Raw genomic sequence first — 25,334 nt, forward strand, 5'->3', positions numbered from 1 at the left:
CAATCTGTTAAGTCTTCCTACTGAAGAGAGTCGTTTTTGGTAGACGTTGCTCGGTAGGAGCCAAGAGCTTCCAACGCCGCTTGACTGTCCGAGAATATTTTTATTGACTTGTGTATGAGGTTGAATTCTTCCAATCTCTACGCACACAATTCAATAGCGTAAATTTCCGCTTGAAATACAGTCGCATAGGTTCCTAGGCAGATTAATATCCCTGTCCTGGGTTTGCGACTGAAAACACCTGCACCGGAAGGTGTTTTTGATCCATCTGTGAACCAACAACTATCTGCTCGTTGCCCGCGGCAACAACTGTACGGTACTATGTTGCTGTATCGCTTCTGTTCCAATGTTTTGACAGAATCATAATCAACGAATCTAGGCGTGCGCGGAGTTATAGAACAGTGCTTTCAAAAAATTGTTCTACAGCGCCATCTAGCGGCGAGTTACAGAAAAATTGATAGCCTAAAAACCTTTATGAAAAATTATTTATACATGTCAAGTTTCATCACGATCGGTTGAGCGATGTAGAAGTTTATCACTTACCAACCAACCAACAAACATCCATTTTTATATATTAGATTTCTTCAATACTCATACTCGTGAATCTCAATCAGGGAATAAAGATAAAGGTCATCTTCAGTTCATTGACTTACCAAAATAAAATAAAAAATAGCCAAAAAACACGTTGAATTATGGTAGTGCCCAATTAATTTCCAATAGAATCAAACGGTTTTTATTTTGATCTTTTTCTTTATGGAGAAATATATTGGGTTGAGGTTGACCTTTATATCTTACTCAACTCAAAACTTTTATCAGTAACTTGTCGTGTCTAACAATATTGCCTATCAAAAAAATTACTAAGAAATAATACACTACTTATCTTGACGTTTCGAAGGTCAAAATCTGTCTCCGTTTTCAGAAATGGACAAAAAAATTAAAAATATTTGCAGTTATTCCTCTGCTGATTATTTATTTCTTTGACATCTGTCGAAGGTGAAAATACCCAGGAAAGGTCGATAAAAAACTTATTTTCCTCCACAAAAAATGACTTTCATTCAATAAATCTAATGATATATCTTTTTTTTAATAATAATAACGAAGTATTTGCTCAAGAATCATACAATGTTTATAGCAGGGAAAAAAACAATAATTCAAAAAACTAACTATAACATAACTAAGTACGAACAGAGCCCACAAAAAAAGTTAAATCAGAACTGAAACTTGAAAAAAAAGTATGCATACAAATACACTCATATACATACCTATATGTACTCATCAGATAATATATCTAAACAAACAATAATTTTTTTTTCTCACAAAATATTTATTTATTCATGTTTCCCCTCAGATATAATAGTATTGTACCAGCGTTTTTTCCTACCCTCGAAGCAATTCTGATATGCACTTTATGGTATGTCCTTGAGCTCTCTCAGCGATTCGGTTTTGATCCACTCAATCGTCGTCCTTTCATGGGTCTTTTTGAACTTGGGAACAGGAAAACGTCGCAGGGAGCCAAATCTAGTGATACGGTGGCTGAGGCATGATTATGGTGTTGTTTTAAGTCTAAAATTTACTAACAAGCAATGACGAGTGAGCAGGAAAAAACTCCTGATTCACTACGCCACAGTAATCTAAGAAAAAAGTGAGCAAAACCTTGACATTTGATCAAACTTAGCGTGCTTTTTTTGGTCCCGGACTCTTCCATTGGGACGATTGGACTTTGGTGTCGATGTCAGTAATTATTGAACGGACTTCGCTACCACACGCTTCATGCCCAAAATTTTCGAAAAAATTGCATGGCATGAACCACCCGATATACCGACATCATCAGCAACTTCTCTGATAGTGATTCGACAATTCTCCATAACAATGTTCTTCATTTTCTCAACATTTTCATCGGTTGTTGATGTGCTGGGGCGTCCAGGGCGAGCGTCGTCATTCACATCTTCTCGACCTTCTCTACCACTTGTAAACATTTTCTGTCTGGAGTACAATCACCGTATGCCACTGTCAACATTTCAAGAGTTTTTGAGCAAAATTTAATGAAAATTTTTCAATTTATTTTTTCGAAAACAGAAAATCTCCGAATACGCATGTTACTTCTAACTTTTATGCCTCTCACCAATAAACTAAACATGCTCATAAGCTGAAACTGTGAACATATGTTCGAGACGAGGGTACCAATATGAAAACAATCGCTAATCGAATGTACGTAGCACGCGAAATTTGAACATTCACCTAATTTTTTTGAACAGTTCACGTATACTACAGCACAAATGAATTCCTTGAGGATGATCTTCAACCTTTTGAATATGATATAATCATATTTTTTCAATGTATGATATATATTTAATTGAATATTTCCATATTAAAATTATACTATTTTTTCCTTTTCATTGTACACTTCACAGCTCAATTTATTCCCGTCAGATATAGGTATCCTGAGTGTATTTCCACTTGCATCCCAATGAACCCAGTCTAGTTCTAGTATATGTAAACCTTCTACCGACTTATAATAACATGTCTACACACATCTCAACAATGGTGAGGTCGTAGCTGCAGTAATCTGCGATTTCTCCAAAGTTTTTGATTGTGTATATCATGAACTACTTTTGCAAAAGTTGAACTACTATGGCTTTAGAGGAGCGTGTAATGACTGGTTCAGGTCTTACTCAAGTGATAGAAAACAGTAAGATCAAACGAAAAACTATCACACACCAAGGATATCTTATGGGGCGTTCCACAAGGATCAGTACTGGGCCCGATTCTTTTCCTTATATATGTAAATGACCTTGTTACTCTCCCAATTCAAGGAATTTTTACGATCTTTGCGGATGACACCACGCTCCTTTGACATGGAAAAAATACTTCTAATTTTAGATTTATAAGTTGTGAAAAAATGGTGCGATGCAAACTACTTGTGCTTTAGTATTAAAAAGCAAACCTACTCACCTTCGGCTGTGATATTAACAATTTATACTTGAATGGACAAATTCTTGAGAATAAAAACTAATCCAAATTCCTAGGAATGTTCTTTGATAACAAATTAAAATTTTATCAACATATTTCAGCTTTGAATAAAAAATTAGCATTAGGATATTATGCACTTCATCCACAACAAAAATGGTATATCATTCCCTGATTGAGTCCTAACTGAGATATGGTGTTGCCTTCTGGGGATTTTGCAGTCAACAACTTTTTCATTCAGTGTTTGTTTTGCAAAAGCGAGCAATTAGATACTTATGCAAGGTGGGAGTGCGTGAGTCATGCAGACCATTATTTTTGAGAGAAAACATTCTCACTGTTATTTGTATTTCCATAGTGGAACCTGTTTGCCTGATTTCAAAAAACATAATATGGTTGGAACTCCGGCACATATAAATTACATAAACCAGCACGTAACAGAAAATAAAATACATCTTTCTATTCCAAGAACAAGTCAAAGTATTCTTCAACTTATGAGAGTGAAAAGCTGTAAAATCACATACCTTACGAAATTAGGGACGAAAAAAGCTATAAAAAGTCTAGAAATCTTGTTAAAGATGCCCTTGCAACAAAGGCGTACTATAATCTTGATGAATATTACAATGGAACTTTGCTGTGATTTAATATATGACTTTTTTGTGTTGTTTATGTTGACACGTATACTTTAAATTATATTTTATACTGGGATATATCTTATTTTATTGCCATGACATTTGAACTTATGTTCAAATTGTGTATATTTGTTTTTTATATTTTTTTAAAGGGACAAGACAAACTATTTTGTCAACAAACTTTATTAAATTTGTGAACTTATTTTTGCTCAAATTGTGTTTCTGGGTATTTGTATTTTTGAATTGTTTCTTTTCTTTTATCCTTTGAAGTGCCATACGTACCAGATTTTTTAACAAGCATATAGATTAAAATACGTGAGACCATACCTACAAACAGCCCAGATGCGAATGCTATACTATGCATTGTTCGAAACCCACCTTACATACGGAATAATTGCTTGGGGAGCAGCAAACACAACTTTTCTGAAACACCTAGAACAGACACAAAAATCAGTATTGAAAATTATCCACCTCAAAAAAAGAACCTACCCGACCGACTCATTATAAAAAAAACATCAATTCTAGACATAAGACAACTCTACTTTCTCTAAACTATAATAAGACAACATAATAATAGACATGAATTAAGGATAATAGAACACCAATATGAAACTCGACAAAAAAATAATGCATATGTCCCGAATTCAAGGAAACATCCTTCAAAGGTCTTACTCATACCTAGCTCCTCGGTTATATAATCTCGTCCCACATCATATAAAAAATATCAGGAGTGATAATTCATTTAAGAATAAACTCAAAACCTGGGTCTTAGGCTTGCCAAGGCTTCAGATACACCAACACGTTGATATGAAAAATGTTTACTATCATAGTGACATGCATAGAAACTGATTCACATATTCATACAAGAAGATTGATGATATAATTAAAATAATATGTCTGATAATTTTAAAACGTCTTACCTTTTATTTATTTACTCATACCACTTTATATTTCAAATTTTAAATTGTATTCATTAGTATTCAAATTTCTGCAGACCCCACGCACAGGTATATCCTTCTGTGGGAATTCTATATTTATTTGGAAATTGACTCGTACAATTTGTATCATTGGACAATGTATCCTTGCCAATAAATATTATTATTATTATTTGTCAATAAGATTGTATTTTCTTGGACAATAAAGTATATGTCTATCTATCTATATTATTTTGCAATCCTAGTTTTTGGTCAACTTTTTCAACAGAGTTTTGTATTCTTCTACAATAAAGCATTTTTTGATTGATTGACAATTCAACCACTATCTCGTATAATATTTGTTTCCTCATTCGAATCTAAATTGGATAGAGATTGGAAAAAGAGAACTCAAAAGATCCCTGAGTAACATCACAAATGACTCTCTCATATGAATATTATCCATAATACTGACAATTTGTTCTCCGCCCGAAAAAACATTTTGGAACCAGGTATGGACAATTTTTATTTATGAGTTATATGAGAGGTCAACTTGAATTAAAAAAAAACTGGTCAAAAATAATCTTTATTGGACATATTATCCCATGAACCATATTATAAATAAATATACAAGTTTATCACAAAAGATTTCAGTACAATAATTAAAAACACTGCAAAAATTCATTAGCGAGCTTTAATTTTTGTACTTACTCAAGATTTCAGGAATTTTAAACAAATATCCTTGAATAAATTGAAACTTTATTGAAGGAAATTATGTATGTAAGATATATTATCATAAAAAAGGTGTTATTGTGTATTTTCAGTCTGCATTCATGTGTCAAGTGAAACAGCGATGATGATTAGTTTCGACCTTAGAGGTATAGAGCATCTTCAGTACTCATGCAAAATTTGCAAATCTGAAACAGACCTGAAAATATATGTTATCCAAGAAATGAAAAGTTTGTAATATGTATATTGAAATAAATGTTATTCATTGTATAAATAATACTGAAAACTAAAATGTATTCATTTTTTGCAAAATAAAGGGGATGTAAAAACAAATTTCTTAAAGACTCAAAAAATGCTCTACACATAAGGTTTTAGTAGATCCAAAATATTAAATAAAACAACTGCAGTTGACAAGCACAATATATGATAGATATAAAATTAAATATATAGTTGTAGTCAGTCTCGGTAACTTTATCCATCTCTTCAGGAACCAAAAAACAAAACTGAAATGATAGACAGATTTTACATTTGATATCAATTCATATGGTGTAGAAAAATAAACAACTTCTGTAATGGAAAAAGTTATCAGTGTAATAGCAAACAAGACACACTTTGATTCACAAGTACCAAAAGTAAATAAAATGACAGTAATATTTAGTAACACATGATACTTCAATTTTTTTTGTTGAAAAAATAGCAATCATTCTCAGAGACAAAACAGTTTTTCCAAGATATTTCAACCTTCAGAATAATTTGAAGCATAAAAATCAAACGCAGTTACTGCCAGCTTAGACAAAGGAAATTCCATATGTAGTTAGTGAAGACAACATAATTTTGAGAAAATAAATATTTCCTGACAGGAAGAATTGGAACTTCTGGCGTAAAATTAATCTACTGAAAGCATTTTCTCCAGATCAAAACAAAAATAATGTTTCTCAACGAGCATTTTGCTAACCAAGTTACCATTAGTTGTAGTCATTTCCTAATGATGCTAAATTAGTTGGGTTCGGTCACTAACTTAGAGAAACATGGATCAAGAGACAGACTTTTTTTCGGTGTGGAAACAGTGTTTTCAATAGGTAAATATTTCCTATTTATTATATATTAGATAGAAAAGTGGCATATTAAAATTTATATTTGAAAGAGTAATCCCAGAAATAATCGATTTTTTGACATTAGCCTTATCTCTAAAAATAGAAACAAACTTGGCTTCAGATTTGCTATCAACTTCAAAAATAATTGAATTATAAGAAATGCACATTCAAATCACAATATTATTTAGCATTGTTTGTTGGGGTTTGCTGATCGAAATATGAAAAAATATGATTTCGCCAACAGTCCTAACTCTGTCAAGTTCATCATCAGGATTCAACAGAAATAATTGTTTCAGTTTCAACTTGCATATTCATACTTGTAAATACATATGTAGATATATGTTACTCTGTTTGAGACGAAAGTATCTCAAACTGTATTTCAACATTAAAATAATACAGAGATTAACCTTTGTCTCAAATCTGCATATGTATTGGCAAATATGATCTATTAGAATATACGAACATATTTTTGTAGATCCCTATGGAGGAACTTGATGAAATTCAAAACCATTCTGATATCTAAAGTATTTTATGAGTTGGTATAAGAGAAGTTGTTAGATCCAATTTCACAATTTTGAAACCAGGAATTGTTTGCTAAACCTCACTTGAAGAAAGATCAGATTACTCCTTTGTACATATTTCTATTATCAAAATTTCAAAATAATTATTGTTAGCTCACCAGAATTTCATAAGGTTTGAGATTTTGCCGAAAAATTTTCCAAGTGATAGTGTTTTTTCTTGGATCTTTCGTTGTAAAAAATATTATAGAAGAACCCTTTTGTCAGTTATTTGAGACTAAGCAGGTTCTAAGTTACCGTAAAAAAACAAGTTGGATTGTTTCAATTCATTTCCAAAAATAAATGTATATATACATCAAAATCGAGAAGGTAAATAAAAAAAACATGAAGGTCACTTATTAAAAAAACTTCCAATAAAGTAATCCCCGGAAGGTTTCTAATAGTCATTTTTTGCATATCACTCATTCACAACCTAATCAATCTCTTAATATACAAAATTATGCAATGAAAAAAGTATCAAGTGATAAATTCGATTATTGGATAAATGTCATAATGAGAGAGAAATATTGCAAGTCTTCATGGAAACGCACACCAAGCAAAATTGCGAAAAACATTTGGTATTTTTCGAACAATATTTATGTCTTAAAGTTAAGTACATTATTGAACAACCTTAACCCTTACATCGTGAAAGGGGTTAAGTTGTATATGAAACATTTATTACACACTCTAACAGGCTTTATGTGACCAAACTTAGGGAGCGGAACACTATTGGACGAACATCTGGCACAAAATACCTTTCCGCAATTTCTGCAATGGTGCCGACGTTTCACAACAGTGAAGTTGGCTCCACAACTCATACATTTAGGGGCTTCAACGTCGGGGATCCAGACGGGAGGTCGCGAGAAGTCATGTTCCTCGTACTGTTCCCTACTGCCATTGGTTTCGTTAGCTTGGGAAATGATGCTGGTTGCCAAGTTAGCAATATCCTCTCGTAAGGATGCATACCTATTCAGGTCTGAAGATAAAGAACTTAAACTGCGCTCATCACTTTGAAGTTGCCTGGGGTGGTTGGAATATTCTGAAGGACACTCTTCTGAATCCAGATGAAAGAAAACATTAGTGTCGAATAAAGCTTCTTGGGCCAGAATATTGGGGTCAACAGAAAATTCATGATTTTCAATAACATCTCCTTCAGGTGGGTGATATTCAATAGAGACGTCTAAACTGGGAGATTCGAGAGTTTTTGCTGACTCAGGACTAGAAGTGTTGATCAAAAAAACTGATTTCAAAATATTTCTCAGGTCACAAGCAAAATTTGTTTGAAGCTGATCTGCCACACCAGCAATACAGACAAATAACCGATGAAGTAGATCTTCACTCGACCTGTAACCAATAATTTATTAATTTATAAGTCCTCAAGACTAATTTCTGAAAATAATATATTATAAGAATGATGTACATATGTGAACAGACTCATGAAAATTAGTATGGTGAATATTTTCTTGAAAAATAGTTTTATTATCCATGTTTCTTTATGTTTGATGCTCAAGGTGAATAGGAGCTGTGGACAACAAACTTAACAGAATATCTGAATACAGGAAGATCGCAGGGCCACAAAACCTATTTATTTTCGGAGAAACAAAAATTATGGAATAGAGAAGTATCAGTATGTAATATGAAAATATGCATATCTGCTAGCTTGAGCCAACAACCGATTTATAGCCACCAGGTAAAAACGTTATGTAAAAATATTGCACACTTTTCTTTAAGTTCGAGTGTCGATTTTTGTTTACATTTCATAGAATGTTGTTAAAAATTTAAAGTTAACGCTGCTAAATGACTATACAAGAATAACTTGATACTCAAGAACCAAAATTGATAATGTTTTTACAAATGTACAGGTGATCTCTTCAGTAGTAGACACACCTATTTCTGATCACAGACTTATTATTAATTCCGTTAATAAATCACTGTTGAACCTCACTCCGACAGAAAAATCTTTTAGGTACAAAAGAATATTTTCCAAAAACAATAAGCAGCACATGGCAGAATTACTTGATTCTGAAAAGTGGGTCTCTGTTTATGATGCAAAATCCTGCAATGACAAATATAAAAACTTTCATCAATATTCTGGCATCTCACTTCAATGTAGCATTTCCCTTGAAACACTTCCAAAACAAAAGTAAAGCTAGCAGCACCTGGGTCTCGGAGGAAATAAAAGCCTCTAGTTCATTATTAAAGGATCTATATATTCTTCAAAAATACCACCCTGATTTAAAACCTATATACAAGCAAAGGCTTGCTGAATATAAACAACTTATTGAGAACGTTAAAGAGTTACACTTCAGTGATGTAATACAACATTCAGAAAACAAAAAAAAGGCCTCCTGGTCAATCATCAATAAACTTAAAAATTCAATGCGACCTAATATACAAATTCTGCAGGGGAATTAATAAATTACAGACCCTGGTAAAGTTGCAAATATATTCAACAACTTCTTTATATCAGCCCCCAAAAAAATCAATAATGACATTCCAAAAATCCCCCTTGAAGATTCTGCAGATATGCCCAATAGAACCTTACAATCCATGGTGCAACTGCCATTCACAGAAAATGTTATGATCCACATCTTTGCGAAACTCAAAAACAAACACTCTGCGGGACCTGACGACCTCCCTTGCAATGTTATCAAAGAATTCAGCTCATTTCTATTATCATCGGTCACCTATATTGTGAACTTTTCTTTCGAGACAGGCACAGTCCCTACTCAACTCAAAACTTCAAAAGTTACACCTGTGCACAAAAAAACTGTAGAAAAAAATTGGATAATTATAGGGTAGTCTCTTTAACACCATCATTTTCCGAAGTGTTTGAATATTGCATGCTAGAAAGACTCAATCCTTTCATAGAGAAATTATATCTAATACCAACCGAACAGCATGGATTCAGAAAAGCACAGTCAACTACTACAGCTACAACTGAGTCTATAAACAATATTCTGGAAGAGTTCGACAAAAGAAAATGTCCAATTGGAGTATTCTGTGACTTGAGCAAAGCCTTTGATTGTTTACCACACAATCGGCTATTAGACAAACTCTGGGCACTCGGCATTAGAGGAAGAGCACATGATTGGTTCAGCTCGTTTCTTGCAAATAGAAATCAATATATATCATTATCTCATAACATGAAAGGTCTTATCACTACACACTACTCCAGTACACTACCTGTGAAAGTAGGTGTTCTTCAAGGAAGTGTAGTAGCTCCAATTCTGTTCTCCCTATATCTGGTAGACATCGTGAATTATTTATCAGAATTCAAAGTTATCTTGTATGCTGATGATCTACCAATCTTGGTATCTAAAGAATCTTATGATTCAAATGAACAAGCTGCTGCATAAAATTGCAAAATGGTTTTCAAAAAATAAGCTGTATATGAACCCAGCAAAAACTGAATTTCTTATCTTCCATACAAGACAAAAACAAATTGAAAATATCAACCTGACCTTAAACAACACTAACGTGAACCGTAATATCTATGTTAAGTTCTTAGGTCTGAATATAGATGATACATTAAATTGGGAAACCCACGTATCTACTCTAATGAAAAATATTAACACCAAAATATTTCAAATACGCTGTATGCATAAAGTCCTGACAACTCCAGTAATGAAAAATTTCTATTTTGCAGAAATTCAGTCGAGACTGGCATACGGAATCATAGTATGGGGATAATCACCTACTGCCAAACGTCTCTTCATTAGATAGAAAAATGGCATTCGTGCTATGTTTTACAAACCCCAAACTGAATCTAGTAGACCTCTCTTTAGAAAGCTACAAGTATTACCTCTTATTTCTCTTTACATATTGGAAACTGCTTGTTACATTTACAAACATAGAAATACTTTGCTCTGTCGCAATGACATTCACGGTAGTTCTACCAGGAATCGGCATTTGCTGAATACTCCTCTAAACAGATTAAACCTATCACAAAACGGTCCTCTAAGCATCGGAATTTGAATTTTTAATAAAATTACTCAAAACATTAAAGATGAACCTACCTATTTCAGATTCAAAAAGTCACTGAAAAAAGAACTAATTGAGGGTGCATTCTATACTTTGGAACAATTTTTTAGTATATAAATCACTGATAGTATATTCTGTCATACTCTGTGTGTAATTGCATATTTTACCTTGATATTTAAATTGTAGTGTACCTACTCTGTCTGTACTTGTATTTTAACTTTTTACTCTGTAATTTTGCTTTTTGTCTCTATAATCCAAATTTTTGACATGTCTTATACCACTTGTGGTCTTCAGATTAATAATAAATTTGATTTGATTTGATTGAAATACTTCCTGTTAGCAATAATGTCTGCCAGATGCTTTGAAGCTACGAAAAATTGAACTTACTTATAGTCTGAATACAGATTTTCATTAATGATATGTAATCATTTCAATTTCATCATCATTGTTTGTTTTTTCTCATTTTAGTTCAATTTCTTTTTTTTAATACCCATCCCAAAATTTAGTCCCTATATTTTTAGTATTTGAATAATTAATTTTTTCTTGCCAAAGATTTAATCTGTTAACAATAAGACAATGGAATTCGGAACCTCTAACATTCATCAAGAATCATTATCCATTATTGGACAGATTATCAAGTTAAATATACATTAATGAGTATGTAACTAATAGTATAGGGAATTGTGAATCATAAATATTTTTTTACCTTATTGCATGCAAAATTGATTTTCTGTATTTTGTTAAGTAAATAATACTTCTCACCTAAATTTTGCTCTAACTTCATTCCTACTAGCCAACTCAGCAGCTTGCATGGCGAGCGCTATTTCTTCATCATCAGCACAAATGCTGTGGAAAGAGGAAGTTTCAGAGCTTTCTGAGCTTGGAGAATCTTCATCGGTTATTCCACTTGCAGCCCTATCATTCATTTTCTTCTTATTCATAGAAAACGATGATGAATTGCTTGTTCCCGGTGAGTGGCAAGATTTTGCTCGTAGTGAATTCTTGACAACTATGACGGGCCGCTGAGGTGCAGATTTTTTACAAGGACAAGTTGCCGAAGCAAAGTTACCAGAACAATTGCACTTTTTAGACTCGTTCAGCTCCAAGCTAGGAGATCTGTCCAAACTGGTAGTTTCAGTACAAATACCGGAGTCATTGGGAGATTCAAGGTCTTCGAGATGTGTCGTGGGTTTTGAATCTTTCTGATTGGACAGTACATCAGTAGTAGTGAGAATGGAAGAAAGTGTGGCAGCCGCTACCGAAATCACTTCCAATGAATCATGATCAGGAGGTGATTCATGTCGGATTCTGTGAGAAGGAGACACAGATGATGCTGCAATGATGGTGTGATGGAACACAGTTTTAGGTATCAAATGTCCAGAAGTTGAGGGTATATCTATGATGTTGGCATAATTTCGTTGAGGAGACTTTTGAACACTTTCTTGTTTACTAGCACTTCCAACATTATTGGCACTTGTCGAAACGGAATTTAAAAGAGAGTCTTCACAAAGATGGTAATCAGTATAAAATTGGTTGATAAAATCATCCAAATTGCTATCAACACCTACATTACTAACCGATTTTAAGTCACTAATCTGTTCGTTATCACATAATAATTTTTCCAACATATACAATTCTCTTTTGTTCAAAATCCACAGCAATTCCCGAATTTTATGCAAAAGAGTTCGGAAAGGTCGGAACATTTCACTCATTTCTTCGACAGGTTTGTCAATGAATAAAGGTCCATTTGGAAAAATTAGAAGGCCACTGACAATAGCTAGACGAGGAATGGTGAACATTAAAGCAGGATCACAGTCGTCCACCATTTCTTGGGTCAAAAGTTTCATTTTCAGAGCTCTCTGCAAGGTTTCTGAAAACAGAACCCCTATGAGCTCTTGCAACTCATACTCCAGAGTTGATTTTACAGGCACCATGGCACTCACATATGCTAATTCGAATTCAGCAAAGAGTCTGTCGAATATTTTGAGGCTCTCTAGTAGCATTTCAGTAACAAGCTCATTGGAATCGAGCTTTATTGGACCGTTCGGAGTGTTGTTTCGAAGACACGCATCTCTAAGAAGGTTTCTCACGTTTTCTAGACTTTTTGTCACTGCTTTCGCCAATGGTCGCATCACAGTACTTTCTGATTCCCTATTCATAATCGATGAACCAGCGGCCAGGCACTGAAATTAATTCATACGATTTCTTTAATTGTATTAGCTGAGTAAGTAAATTATTGTTTCAAGTTCGGACTTTCATTGTCTAAAATGGCGTTAACAGATGTGACATCTATGGAAAAGCAAATAAAATGAAAATGAAATGAATGAAAAATTATTGAAAATACTGAAAATAATAATCTGTCTGAAATATTTGGTTGCGTTAGTTAAAAAAGCAAAGTTAAATAGCAACAGTTGTAAGAATGCTAAATAAAACAAAATATTTTGACCTGAAATGGAAATCAATTAATAATGGGTTACACAATAAGTTAAACATCAATTATATACAAAAAATAAAAAAGTTAAATAAAAATGCAGTAAAATAAAATAACCAATATAAATGGTGAAAATATACCAAAAAAACTTTAAAATTAGAAAAGGGTTTGAAACCAAGTTACTTCAAGATTTTTTTGATTGCTAGTATCCACAATCGTCTTTGGGTTACAACTGGACTGTTCTTCTCCCCACTTTCTCTATAGACTGTTTTCTAGCTTGATTAGTTGTTTTTATATGTTGCGTATCTCCACATCGCAGTCCACATTTGGTGGTTGATTTTTATGAGCCTGTATAGATTACAATGTAGCCTTCTTAAAAGTTTTGCTATTCAACTTTGCTGTTCTTTTAACATATTTTGGTCCAATTATTTGTATTTTCAAACAATATTCGAGTAACAATGAAAAGAGATAGGAAAATTTGTGTTTTTTACCACTTTCATTTGTAACTAACGTTACTGCAGTTTCGTCCTATAAGGACATTTTCAAACTTATACAATAAACTAACAATGATTCATTACATTCGCTATTATATACATTACATATAATGGCGAATGTAATAAATCATCTACACCAACACTTTCATGTGGGTTTTTAAACGATCAAAGTTGGGTTTTTGAGTGGTAACAAGTGAAAATTATTATATGGAAGTGGTATCGGTCTATTGGTGGAAATGTGAGCCTTCTAATGATCGCATTGTCTGAACAAATGAAATCATAAATCAGGTGAAAATCATTTGAAAAACCTCGTTAGTCCTTAGCACGCACAAGTTTCAACTTTTGAGAGTTGTTACTGCAGTTTCGTCCTATAAGGACATTTTCAAACTAACATAATAAACAGATTGGTTTATAGTATTAGTTTGAAAATGTTCTTTTAGGACGAAATTGCAGTAACTTTATTTACAAATAAAAGTTGTAAAAAATCATGAAGTTTCATTTCTCATTTTTCATTAAAAAAAAAACGATACTGATAACTATTAAAATGATAATAACTACACAAACAAAACACAAAATTAACAGCAGGATATTTTGTGGAATTGTAAATACACTCAGAAAATGAAAATAGAAGGAGCGTTTCATTGGTTTTGTATGGAAAGGTACCGAATCAAAACATTTTTCAAAGATACTTAGATGGTTCCGTGTGTTTCATTACTGTGTTATAAATTCATTGAAGTGGAATACTTTGTTGCATAAAAAAGAAAAATTAAAAACATGTAAAATGTGTATCAAACAATGTATCTAATGGCTCTGCACGTGTACCAATGAGTTACTCAATTTATTTTAGTTCTGGATTGGTATTTCATTTTCAGTTTTAATTTTCTTCAGTTTTCACTTTGTCTAAAAATATCTTACGTGTTGTCTTCATTAATACCGACGTCGTCTACCATCAACACATTCACTTTCATCAGTCACGGAGACTACCATGCTTTTTTACATAGATACCATTTGTGAAATAATATGGCGACCTCCATGACAGATTTTCTACTAACGTAACCCCTTAGTAAAATGAAACTATTATTTACGAACGAAAACGGAAACGTTAAAGCTGGTATAAAAATCCACTGGATTGGGATTTGAAGGGGAAGGACTTTGAACACGATTGATTAAAATTTTCGTACAGTTGAAATTAAGTAAAAATCAATACAAAAGAATTAATTTTAAAATGTATTTATTATGTTTATACAATTTTGTAACAAATGAGTATATTACAAAGTTATTAGTAAATAACATGTGACACTTAAACTTATGCATGAGGTAGGTAGGGCAGAGAGTCTTAAATATTTCACAATGATATTTATTATTTTGAATTATAAATACTTTCAATTTAAATTAGCACTAATCGGTGGACAATATTTTTGGTTAACCTGTCTTTAGTTAACACAAATATATTCGACGGTTTCCCTACACGTGAACATGCAACATATAGTTGCCCATGAGAAAAACATGGATTTTCCAAATCTAAACCACAAATGGACATTGTTTGGCCTCGAGACTTATTTATAGACATGGCAAAAGCTAAACGAATAGGAAACTGTAGCCTTCTGAAGGGTATGGTAGAATCTGATGGTATCATTGGAATACGTGGCAACAGGACCACTTTTCCTTTAAACTTCCCAGTTAAAATGGTTGCTCCAAGAATATATCCAGTGATTTTTTGATGACCAAAAGCGTACCGTTGCATAATTGAGGTGCATTCAAATTACATAGGAGAATAAAGTGGGGAACTAATCTTTAATCGAAGATTATGTGATGGCATTCCAGGCATATCTAGTGATTTTAAAAATTCAATTGGATAATTTACACTTGTATGTTTAACATAGCAGCGTCATCTATTGATTACTTACTCAATCCAGTCAACAGATATCGCATCTGTTTTGAAATCATTTGGAGTTAACAGATAATTGTGAATAATATTGCGACTATTAATTAAGATGTAAGCTATCCTATCTTTCAAGTTGGATCAAATTGCGAACAGTGTGCAAATTTGATTGAAATCGGTTAAGTAGTTCAGGAGTCCATCGCGGATAAACAACGTGACACGTAATTTATATATGTTAGATATTACTACCATATATAAACTGAGAATGAAGGGACTGTTCGAGAAGAGAAGTGAGGAACTGCTTCAACAAAGCAGACTACATAGTTTCCTGGAAACTTGGGAGAAATGAACAATTCAGACACCTCCAAAGTAGTAGAAAAAAATAACCTTCCAATTTAAATTACCAAAATTATCCTCATGATATCCTAAACCAAATATTATAAGCATCCAATAATGAGAATCAGTGTAATCTAAATTTGTATTGTATGAAGAATTCTCAATTTATTTTTCTGAGATTAATACTTTTTGTTTAGATAAATATTTTGAGGATGGATAAGCATTGTCCTAATATCTGAAGATAGAAAAATATCAATAAACAATTAAAAGTACATTAGGCAATGTTGTATGGAAATCTATTTTAGAAAATATCAATAAAGCATTTTGTGTAGGAACAATAAAATGTATTGTATGAAGAATTCTCAATTTATTTTTCTGAGATTAATACTTTTTGTTTAGATAAATATTTTGAGGATGGATAAGCATTGTTCTAATATCTGAAGATAGAAAAATATCAATAAACAATTAAAAGTACATTAGGCAATGTTGTATGGAAATCTATTTTAGAAAATATCAATAAAGAATTTTGTGTAGGAACAATAAAATGTTTAGTTATGGAAGGAAGATATGTGCAAATTTAAGCATTTAGTGATTGATTATTCAGGTTTCTGAAAGCTTTTGTAATTAGGTTTTCGTTTAGGACTACCCTATGAGGTAACACTACGATTAAAGGGATTGTAAACTTACAGATCTGTATTACTTAATTGTTTAGCATTAATTAATTTAGTCAATTATTTCTTAACATTAAATCATACTCATAGTTATTATGGACATACATACAGAGTTAAATATCACTTTTGCACCAAAAATTTAAACCATTTTCAACAAAATTCTATATACTAGTTCGAATAATAAACTGGACTGAATTTCGCATTGAAATATTATTATAGTAATATGGGGGAGCCGCCTAAGGTGTATATGAGATACTAGCACTCTATGAGGCTAGAGCCATAAAAAAATGGATTTATTTGTTTCGTTACGTAGGTGGGTGTGATTTGAAATCTGAGTATTGTTTTCAAATTTAAACAACTTTTCTAAATAAACTTTTTATTATGTTGAAAATAAGAGTAGTTTCCTCTTAATCAAAATTTCTATTTTTTTGTTCTCCCTTCAAATCCAAGTTTCCCGCACTGCACCAATTTTTATCAAGAATAAAATTTTTTGACAAATGGATAATAAAAAAATTTCCCATATGGTGCAAACTTTTTGAAACTCACTGTTTTTGTCACTGCAATAACATAGAATATTCCTAATAAAATAAACTCATTCATTAGTTTCAAAAATTACTAGCTTAGAAAGATTCAGACTTTAAGTATTTTACATTGCAATTTCGGAGTTATGGGATTTAGTAAGTGATCCTTGGTCAACTTTTACTTTAACATTAAATGTCAATATTGTGATACAAGGAGTCCATCCATCACCATCCACTCTTCGACACAGAGATCAACACTTCCTTTCAACAAAAAAACTATTTTCCAGACAATCATACTCATATGTTTAAAAAAAATATGTTTAAAATATTTCCGTTAACCAGCTGTGGCATCCCTGTGAACGACAACCCTCAGAAATCGAAACTTGTGCGAGCTAAGGACTAAGGAGGTCTTACCTTTTAACGTGTGATTCCTAACACAAGTCCAAATTGATCACTCAGCCTGCGGCTTGAACCACCGACCAACACGGCGGTAGGTATGAGTGAGTGAACAAAGCGCCTACCGGCTACCGACTTGTTAATTTGTAAATGTTCAAACCAACAGGTTAGTTGAAAATATAATTTAAGAAAAAACAAAAAAATCTCTGTTAGTAATTACCTCTGCCCCAAACCACAATTGGCCAGCAAGATTGTCCTGGAGCACATCTTCAGGAAATTTGACCCTAAAATCTCTGTCGGCCCTTTCGTCTCCAATCAAAACGTCCATGATGGAATTGGTAATTGTTAATACTTTGTCTTGTGCCTGCCGCAATTGATTGACTAAGGTGGTGCATCTTTCCGGGTCCTTTCTACCGTCAAAGCTATCTAACTCATTGGCGACAATGTTGAGATCTTCATCAGCATAAAAAAATTGTGCCAATAGTGACTTGTCATCTTTCTGCAAGATTATAAATACCAATATCATACAAAAATAACAAAAGTAAAATATTGTAGTCTAATGACACGAAAGCAGATTTGAAAAATATCGTAAAAATGTATATTTTTTTTAGAAATAAAAACACATGAAACTAAACGAGTCTCCAATAGTATTTTTTATAGTGATTCAAGAAAACATCAATCAAAAACCCTGCTATTAGCTCCCAATTATACAAAACTTTCCGAAGTATGATCCATTCTTACGTTTGAACTGCAATATATAATTGAATTTTATCAGTTTCTTACAAAACACCCAAAGAATACATACGTTGAACCAAACAAATTTACAAAAAATGTAATAATGGATCTTTCTGCGAATAAGGGATAATTTCTAGATAATCTACTGAAACGGTCGAAGTAAGGCTGATTGTTTCATTATTGGCTTTGACAGCTGAGCTTCTGAATGGTTGAAATGATACCTAGAAAATCGAAAACAGTTCGTAAAAATGACAACATCCTCCAAATTGAATAACATAAAGTCAGGTGTTCCTCAAAGGTCAGTTTCCAGTTCTATATAAATGACATCACCCAGCCAGATACCTCTGGAAATCTCTCTTTGCAGACGACACAACTATTTTTTGACATGGTAAAGATCTTGAAAGACTGAGATTGGAAATTAACACTGATCTAATGAAAGTCAAGAACTGGTGTGATGCAAATCTCCCAACCTAAAATATTACTCAGGGAAGATCTTGTGAAAAATAAAACAACTACATTCTTAGAGGTTGACATTGATGATACTTTAAAATTATTTGATCACATTATTATGTATAGTAAAATAATAATAATAATAATAATGATATAACAAGGTTATAGGCCCAACCAAGCCCATTACGATGATTTGCCTACCGATGACAACCCTGACAACAGACGCATGAGCTGAGAAATAGTCTTATGCATACTCTGTGACAAGAATACATGCTCTGTGGTGTGAAACACATCCGGAGTTTGCCGCCATTTCCGCCCATAACCTATATAGCTCCTTCCCAGCCTGCTAACGAAGTGGAAGTAACAATTCTACCACCCATTGACATGGCTGGAGAGGAGACTCGCATCATATCATCAATGGAGATAATTAGGCACCTGAAGCCACAAGAACTGACATGTTTGGATTCAGAGGTTCATAGTGTTCTAAGAGAAGAGGCTGACATCTGGCAAATTAACACCGCCGTGCCCAATCGCTTTCCGAATCCAAGGACGAAATTCCGGTCTTGCGGTTTGGAAGATTGAACGACGGGTACATTAGATGAAGGCTAAGATCACGTTGGCGAGACAACAAGCGTCTCGTATCCAATGTGTGACGGATTACAAGGCGGCCAACAGGTCTTTCACGCCCACAGTACGTCAAATAGCGCCGAACTACGACGTATTCATAACACTTTGAGTCGAAGCGTGCTGCTGACCACCAAACAGCACTGCCTTGATAGGATATAAATGCTAGTGGCTGCTAAGAAGTCACTAGTGAGGCGAGCGAGAAGTATCGGGGAAAATCTCAAATTCCAACAGAAACTTTCTCGCTTATTTCAAGAGCCTCTGTGTGTTATAGACAATCCGCCGACCGCTGATCAGGTAGAACTCTTCTAGAAGGACATCTATGAACACTACTCAACTCAGACACTAAAGTCCTAGCGCAGTTCAAAGCTTTCAGCCGGGAGCTTAGACAGCCTGAGCTCAATGAACTGCACAACCCGAAAACCCAAGATGATATTCGAAGAGCCCTCGTAGATTCCAAGAACTTTGCTGCTCCAGGCCCCTTGGTTTGGTGGAAAAAAACATCAAGCAACCACCGCCACCTGGCCAGAGTTTTCAACTCACGGCTGGACGGATAACAGCCGATTCTGAATTGGTTTGTCGAGAGGCATCTCCAAAAGCAGAGATTTGTTGATGCCTAAAAATTACAGACCGATAACATGCTCAAATTCGTATTGTGAGTTATTTACGTGCACGAATACTCTCCGCAGTTGACCAAGTATTCGAACGAATATATGAGAAAACCGGGTCGAAGAGAGGAGCCACTAGATGTAAAGGGAACCCGCTTATCGATAGATATGTAACCCAGCAGTCGATTCAGTATAAGCGTAACCTCTCTATGGGTCAGATCAATTACCGCAAGGGATTTGATACAACATTGCATGAGTTCATGCTTTGCGGTACCCGACTAAATAGTGAGATGACTTGAACAAATAGGGTGGGTCACTTTAAGAAGGGGTGTATTTCAGGGCGATTCTCTCAGTCCGCATCTCTAATGCATCTCACTATTGCAATTATCCTTTGCGCTCAGAAATATTCAAGGGTACAACTGGTGGCACCTCTGAAAACGGGAGGCACAAGGTCCCCCTTTTGTTATATATAGATGATCTCAAGCATTATGCCTCTGGAGAAAAGGATCTCCATCAGTCCTTGAGGTTGGTGGAACAGTACAGGCATGCTATAGGTATGAAATTCAGTATAGACAAGTTCGTTCCAAAATTACTGAATTTTCACAAAAAAAAAACGTCGCACGAGCAACTCTCAGAAATTGTAGAATGATGTCAACGGTGACCTAGATTGACTTAAAATGGTCATAACTGATGACGAATCATTGGTATATGGTTATGACATAGAAAACAAAGTCCAATCGTCCCAATGGAAGAGCTCAGGAGAGCCAAGACCAAAAAAATCACGCCAAGTTCGATCAAATGTCAAGGTTTTGCTCAACGTTTTCTCTAATTACTGTGGCTTAGTGCATCAGGAGTTCTGGTAATTTTATAAGCTAATAAAATATTTTGAATTTACTGACAATGATGTTAATAATCAAAGGTAATACTAAACAGTATATAAAATCAGAGATTCGACTACCAAAATTTTCTGTGAAATGTAAATTCCAAGCAAAAAATTATCATTATCCAAAATTTATGAAAACCAATATCATCATTTGATCGCCAGACATAATGTATAAATAATAACATGTATGCATTTGGCAACAGGGTAACTAATCATTTTGATTATGTATATGCATAAGCAAAAGTCTAAAGTATTCTAATATGAATGGATACGTTCACAAGAAAAATTCAATTTATGTGATGTGATCATTGGGTAGAACAAAATTTTCTTAAATAAAACTATGTGGAGAGCAAAATTTGAAAGACATTTTTCATGTGACTACATTTGTAGTACATGTATTTGTGTGTTGAAATAGATGCACTCATTTTTATTTTTTTACAAACAAATGTGTAAACAACATCCAATGTTTTGTTTTTCATTCAATGTGTTCGCATATATTTTTATGTATCTACTGATTCAAATAAAATGGAAGTAATGACCTTGTAATGCCTTCCTATGACATTAATTTAAGGTGATCATTATTTTTTCTTGATAGCTTGGATCTCCTTCAGAAGTGGATTGAAACTATTTCTATTAGATAATCTAGATTTTCAATCGAGTTTTTGAGTGAATCAAAGCTGTCGATATGAATGTAATCAAAGTGATTTGAGAATTCAAAGAACTCAAATACTAAAAATTAATGAAATAATTGCATCAATTTTGAAATTCCCTATCAGTATAATCTTGAAGTGTTAACATACTTATGTAAATATCTTTATATTATTCAAATGAAATGAATTTGAATTTTTTTATAATTCTTGTTTCTTACTTATATATCAAAAATTACTTTGATGCTAGTGAAACCAGCATAATGGGTGACTTAATCGATTGTTTTAGTCATAAATGAATTTAACAAGGGCTTCGTTCACTTTCAAATATTCTAGTAATTATTTATATGAAGTTTAAAAAATATATGAACGTAGAAGGAATGAGGGTTTCACTCACACACAAACAAATTATTACAATTGGAAGCCAACAATAGAACTGAATAAGTTATCAGGAAAAAATATAATAATTTCACTCAATACCAAAGCAGTGGCTAGGCTTTTGTAAAACAAGTTTTCACATATATCAATTCAAGTACTAACCTTAGGTTTATACAACCACTTTCGAATGGATTCCATCATACCACATTACTTCACAATAGGATTATCACAAACATAACTTTTCCATATTGTTCAAATAGAATTTATAAAATTGTTTTTGATTCATAAACTGGAGCACGTGAAAGTTCCATGGTGACATCTTTAAAAAATTATTACCAGTTTCTTATTGAATTCAGTAAATTCCGGTGACTGAATTAATAATGTTTATGAAGAATGTTTGCTTTTGTTGTAGAATAACTTATAGATAATCTAATAAAAGAAAGTTTGACTTAACAAATCATGTTCTGAAAAATGACAAGTAACTTGACAATCTGAATCTGAATAGTTATCTTCTTCTTTTATTTGTTCATTTAGAAAATGCTGATTTAACTGAAGTCTGAGTGACTGAAATCGGCTGCAGTGACAAAATCTGGGTCACACAGAAGTTTTTATTCTCTAAGAAGTTATTGGGTACGAAGTAATTCAAGTATGAATTCCGTTAAAAAAGAAATACAGTGGCATAAAAGAGAATGGCTACGTCCAGGAATTCGTGAATCAACTGAACCAAGATGCAAACAATCATGAAAATATCATGGTGTTATTACTTGGATCTCTCACTGAACAAAATCATATTTTAACAAAAAACTAGATCTATGGCACTCTTGATTCTTCAATAAAGAAAGAGATCGAATGCAGAGTTGTTCCTACTGGTAAGAGTTCGATAGAGTAACGTAATAAACATTGCATTGCAGAAAATGAGAATGGATATTTAATCCGCTTTCTTTCGGAGACGGATCATCGGAATATAACACGTTTTGTTCAATTTTCCCAATTTATGAAACATCATCATCATCAATCATCAAATGGTTATAAGGAAAATATATTTATCGTATATTGAATAAACAAATAAATAAGCATTCCAAAATCATCACAAATTAAAACTCTTTGTTCTTTTACAACACAACTATAGAATACCTTACAAAAGAGCACAGAACAATGAACTTTATTGACAGACGACAATTGCCGAGATTATTCAATAGTAATTGAATTATTTATCCGATTAGTTTAAAATAATTAACCGCGAAAAGTCACATCGAACACCAGCAACACAGAATATAGGCCATAGAAATTTGACCCTCAAAATCAAATTTCCGCCAGATGTGTGTCTCTTCTGCATTGTAGTCTATGATTCCGTGACAGAAATTATGTCATGTCCCAGATGAAAATCTGGGGAATACACACGATACATTTTTTTTCTATAATTATGAAATTTAGGAACTGAAATATCTTTAGAAGCAAATACAAAAGGTAAAAAAATATTTAGTAAACTGGTCGGTCAAAAGGTAACATTTTTATTAGAGTAATATAATACAACGTACTTCGGCATTCCATTCACAGAAGCGCTAAGCGCACAGATCCTGTACATTATCCAAGAAAATAAATCTTAAAGCGTAAGTTGATTTTGTTTATTCATGAGCCTAATTAAAAAAATTATTTCATCTCAAATATAAATGAAACATTTTTCTACTTGATCATGTCAAACCTTGAGTTTGCTGTATACAGAGATGACTGCTCCTTTGTAAAGGAGAACGGACCATCAACACTGAACTCTGCATTTTCTTTGAAATAGGTGAAATTCAATAAAAAAAATCTGTTTTGAAATGTGATTTTCCGTTAATCAGCTTTCGCCCCCATACGAACAACTCTCAGAAGTTGAGAAACTTATGCGAGCTAAGAACTAACGAGATCTTACATTTTAACGTGTGATTCCTAACATGTTAGGAATTACGTAATATAACTCTAAAAATCTCAAATACAATTTCAAACGGCCAAATTTTCCAGTAATGCTGAATATTACTGAAAACCGATTGGCCAACTGTAAATGAATTACCTAACACGGATGAGGCTTGTTATGAATTTTATCGGATTCTTGATGGCGTAGTTTTACATTGTATACCATTTTTCAAAATAAAAAGTCAAAAATATCCTATATGGCACATTAAGAAAATATCAAATATCAAAGTTGGGTCATTATCAGGTCATTATTTGGAAAGTTCTGACTGTATATATTTGATAATGGTGGTTTGGTGAACATAGTTTCGATTCAGTAGTAGCAGAAGTACGTTCCAACTGATGTTTCTTATATTCTGTCATGTAAAACAGGATGATTCAATCAGCGTCACATTTTTTCCAGGATTTTGTCTGTAGTTGGAAAGCGGATGAGCCATCTGGAGAATGACGCAATGTATTCATCTATATACATTACTGTTTCCAATATTTGTTATTCATACAATTTTCAAATCAAGTGAAGTCGAGAGAAAATCACCTGAATTTGAAATAAGGCCCCTGTTGATTATTGTAAAACTTTTCTATAAATTTGAGGTTAGTGATTTCGATATTTATATAACGATTTCGAGATTATTACCAAGAAGAGTAAAAATTTCAGATTGTCTTTCCTGGAAACAAAAATGAAATCATTATTCCTTTGGTTGGGATTCAATCAAATAACCTAATGATGTTATTTACGTACTGTCAAGATGACATGGGTGGATTCGACCTATTCCGTGACGAAAAGTGATGCGTGATTTTATGAACGAATTGAGTGTTTTTTTTCAATGTTATCCGTATTTGGTATTGAAGAGCCAACAAGGCAAGCGTCTAATAGCGAAACATCAAGATATCTACCAGTGTTGATGACATTGTTCCATGTGAGTGAAATTTGCTTCTTTCATTAATTATATTGTGTAGGAATCCTGTGAATGATATCTGATTCAATTCCAAAATGACTGTTTGCAATACAAATGGAAAAGAAATAATATTTTTTTGTATAATTCAGCGGTCATATTGAAGTATTTGTTTCGAAAGTATTTTTCTCTTGTGTAATTCAATGTTTATATGCCCGGTCGGTAGCCGGGCGGTTCGACTTGGGTGCTTTGTTCACTTAGTCAATCTGCCGATGTGTGAGTAGATGGTTCAAGCCGCAGGCAGAACGCTCGATATTCATTCGCTATCGTCCAACCCGTGTTAGGAATCACACGTTAAAAGGTAAGACCTCGTTACTCCTTAGCTCGCACAAGTTTCGACTTCTGAGGGTTTTCGTTCGTAGGGGTGCGATAGCTAGTTAACGGAAAAGAACTGTTTCTAGATAATTTTTTCTTTCAGTTTGTGCCTGAAAGTTACTTCTTTGCATGATTTATAAATCTTCATATAGTGTTAATTTTTGAAATTGAACATTTCCACATTTTTTTATC

General features: G+C 33.2%; 1 protein-coding gene across 1 annotated transcript; it reads right to left on the bottom strand.

The window, feature by feature from the left end:
• Positions 1 to 5,074: 5,074 nt before the first annotated feature.
• On the bottom strand, positions 5,075 to 22,410 carry LOC111504078 (lateral signaling target protein 2 homolog). Its single transcript, XM_023158566.2, has 4 exons — positions 22,087 to 22,410; positions 17,820 to 18,098; positions 11,631 to 13,051; positions 5,075 to 8,228 (listed from the first exon to the last, which is right to left on the bottom strand). The coding sequence occupies exons 1-4, from the start codon at positions 22,123 to 22,125 to the stop codon at positions 7,523 to 7,525; spliced, it is 2,445 nt and encodes an 814-aa protein (XP_023014334.2). The 5' UTR covers positions 22,126 to 22,410; the 3' UTR covers positions 5,075 to 7,522.
• Between the last annotated feature and the right edge of the window lie 2,924 nt (positions 22,411 to 25,334).

The sequence above is a fragment of the Leptinotarsa decemlineata genome, unplaced genomic scaffold (assembly GCF_025532065.1).
Source record: "Leptinotarsa decemlineata unplaced genomic scaffold, Ldec_3_MD MMD2_tig00000218_RagTag_RagTag, whole genome shotgun sequence".
Taxonomy (NCBI): Eukaryota; Metazoa; Arthropoda; class Insecta; order Coleoptera; family Chrysomelidae; genus Leptinotarsa; species Leptinotarsa decemlineata.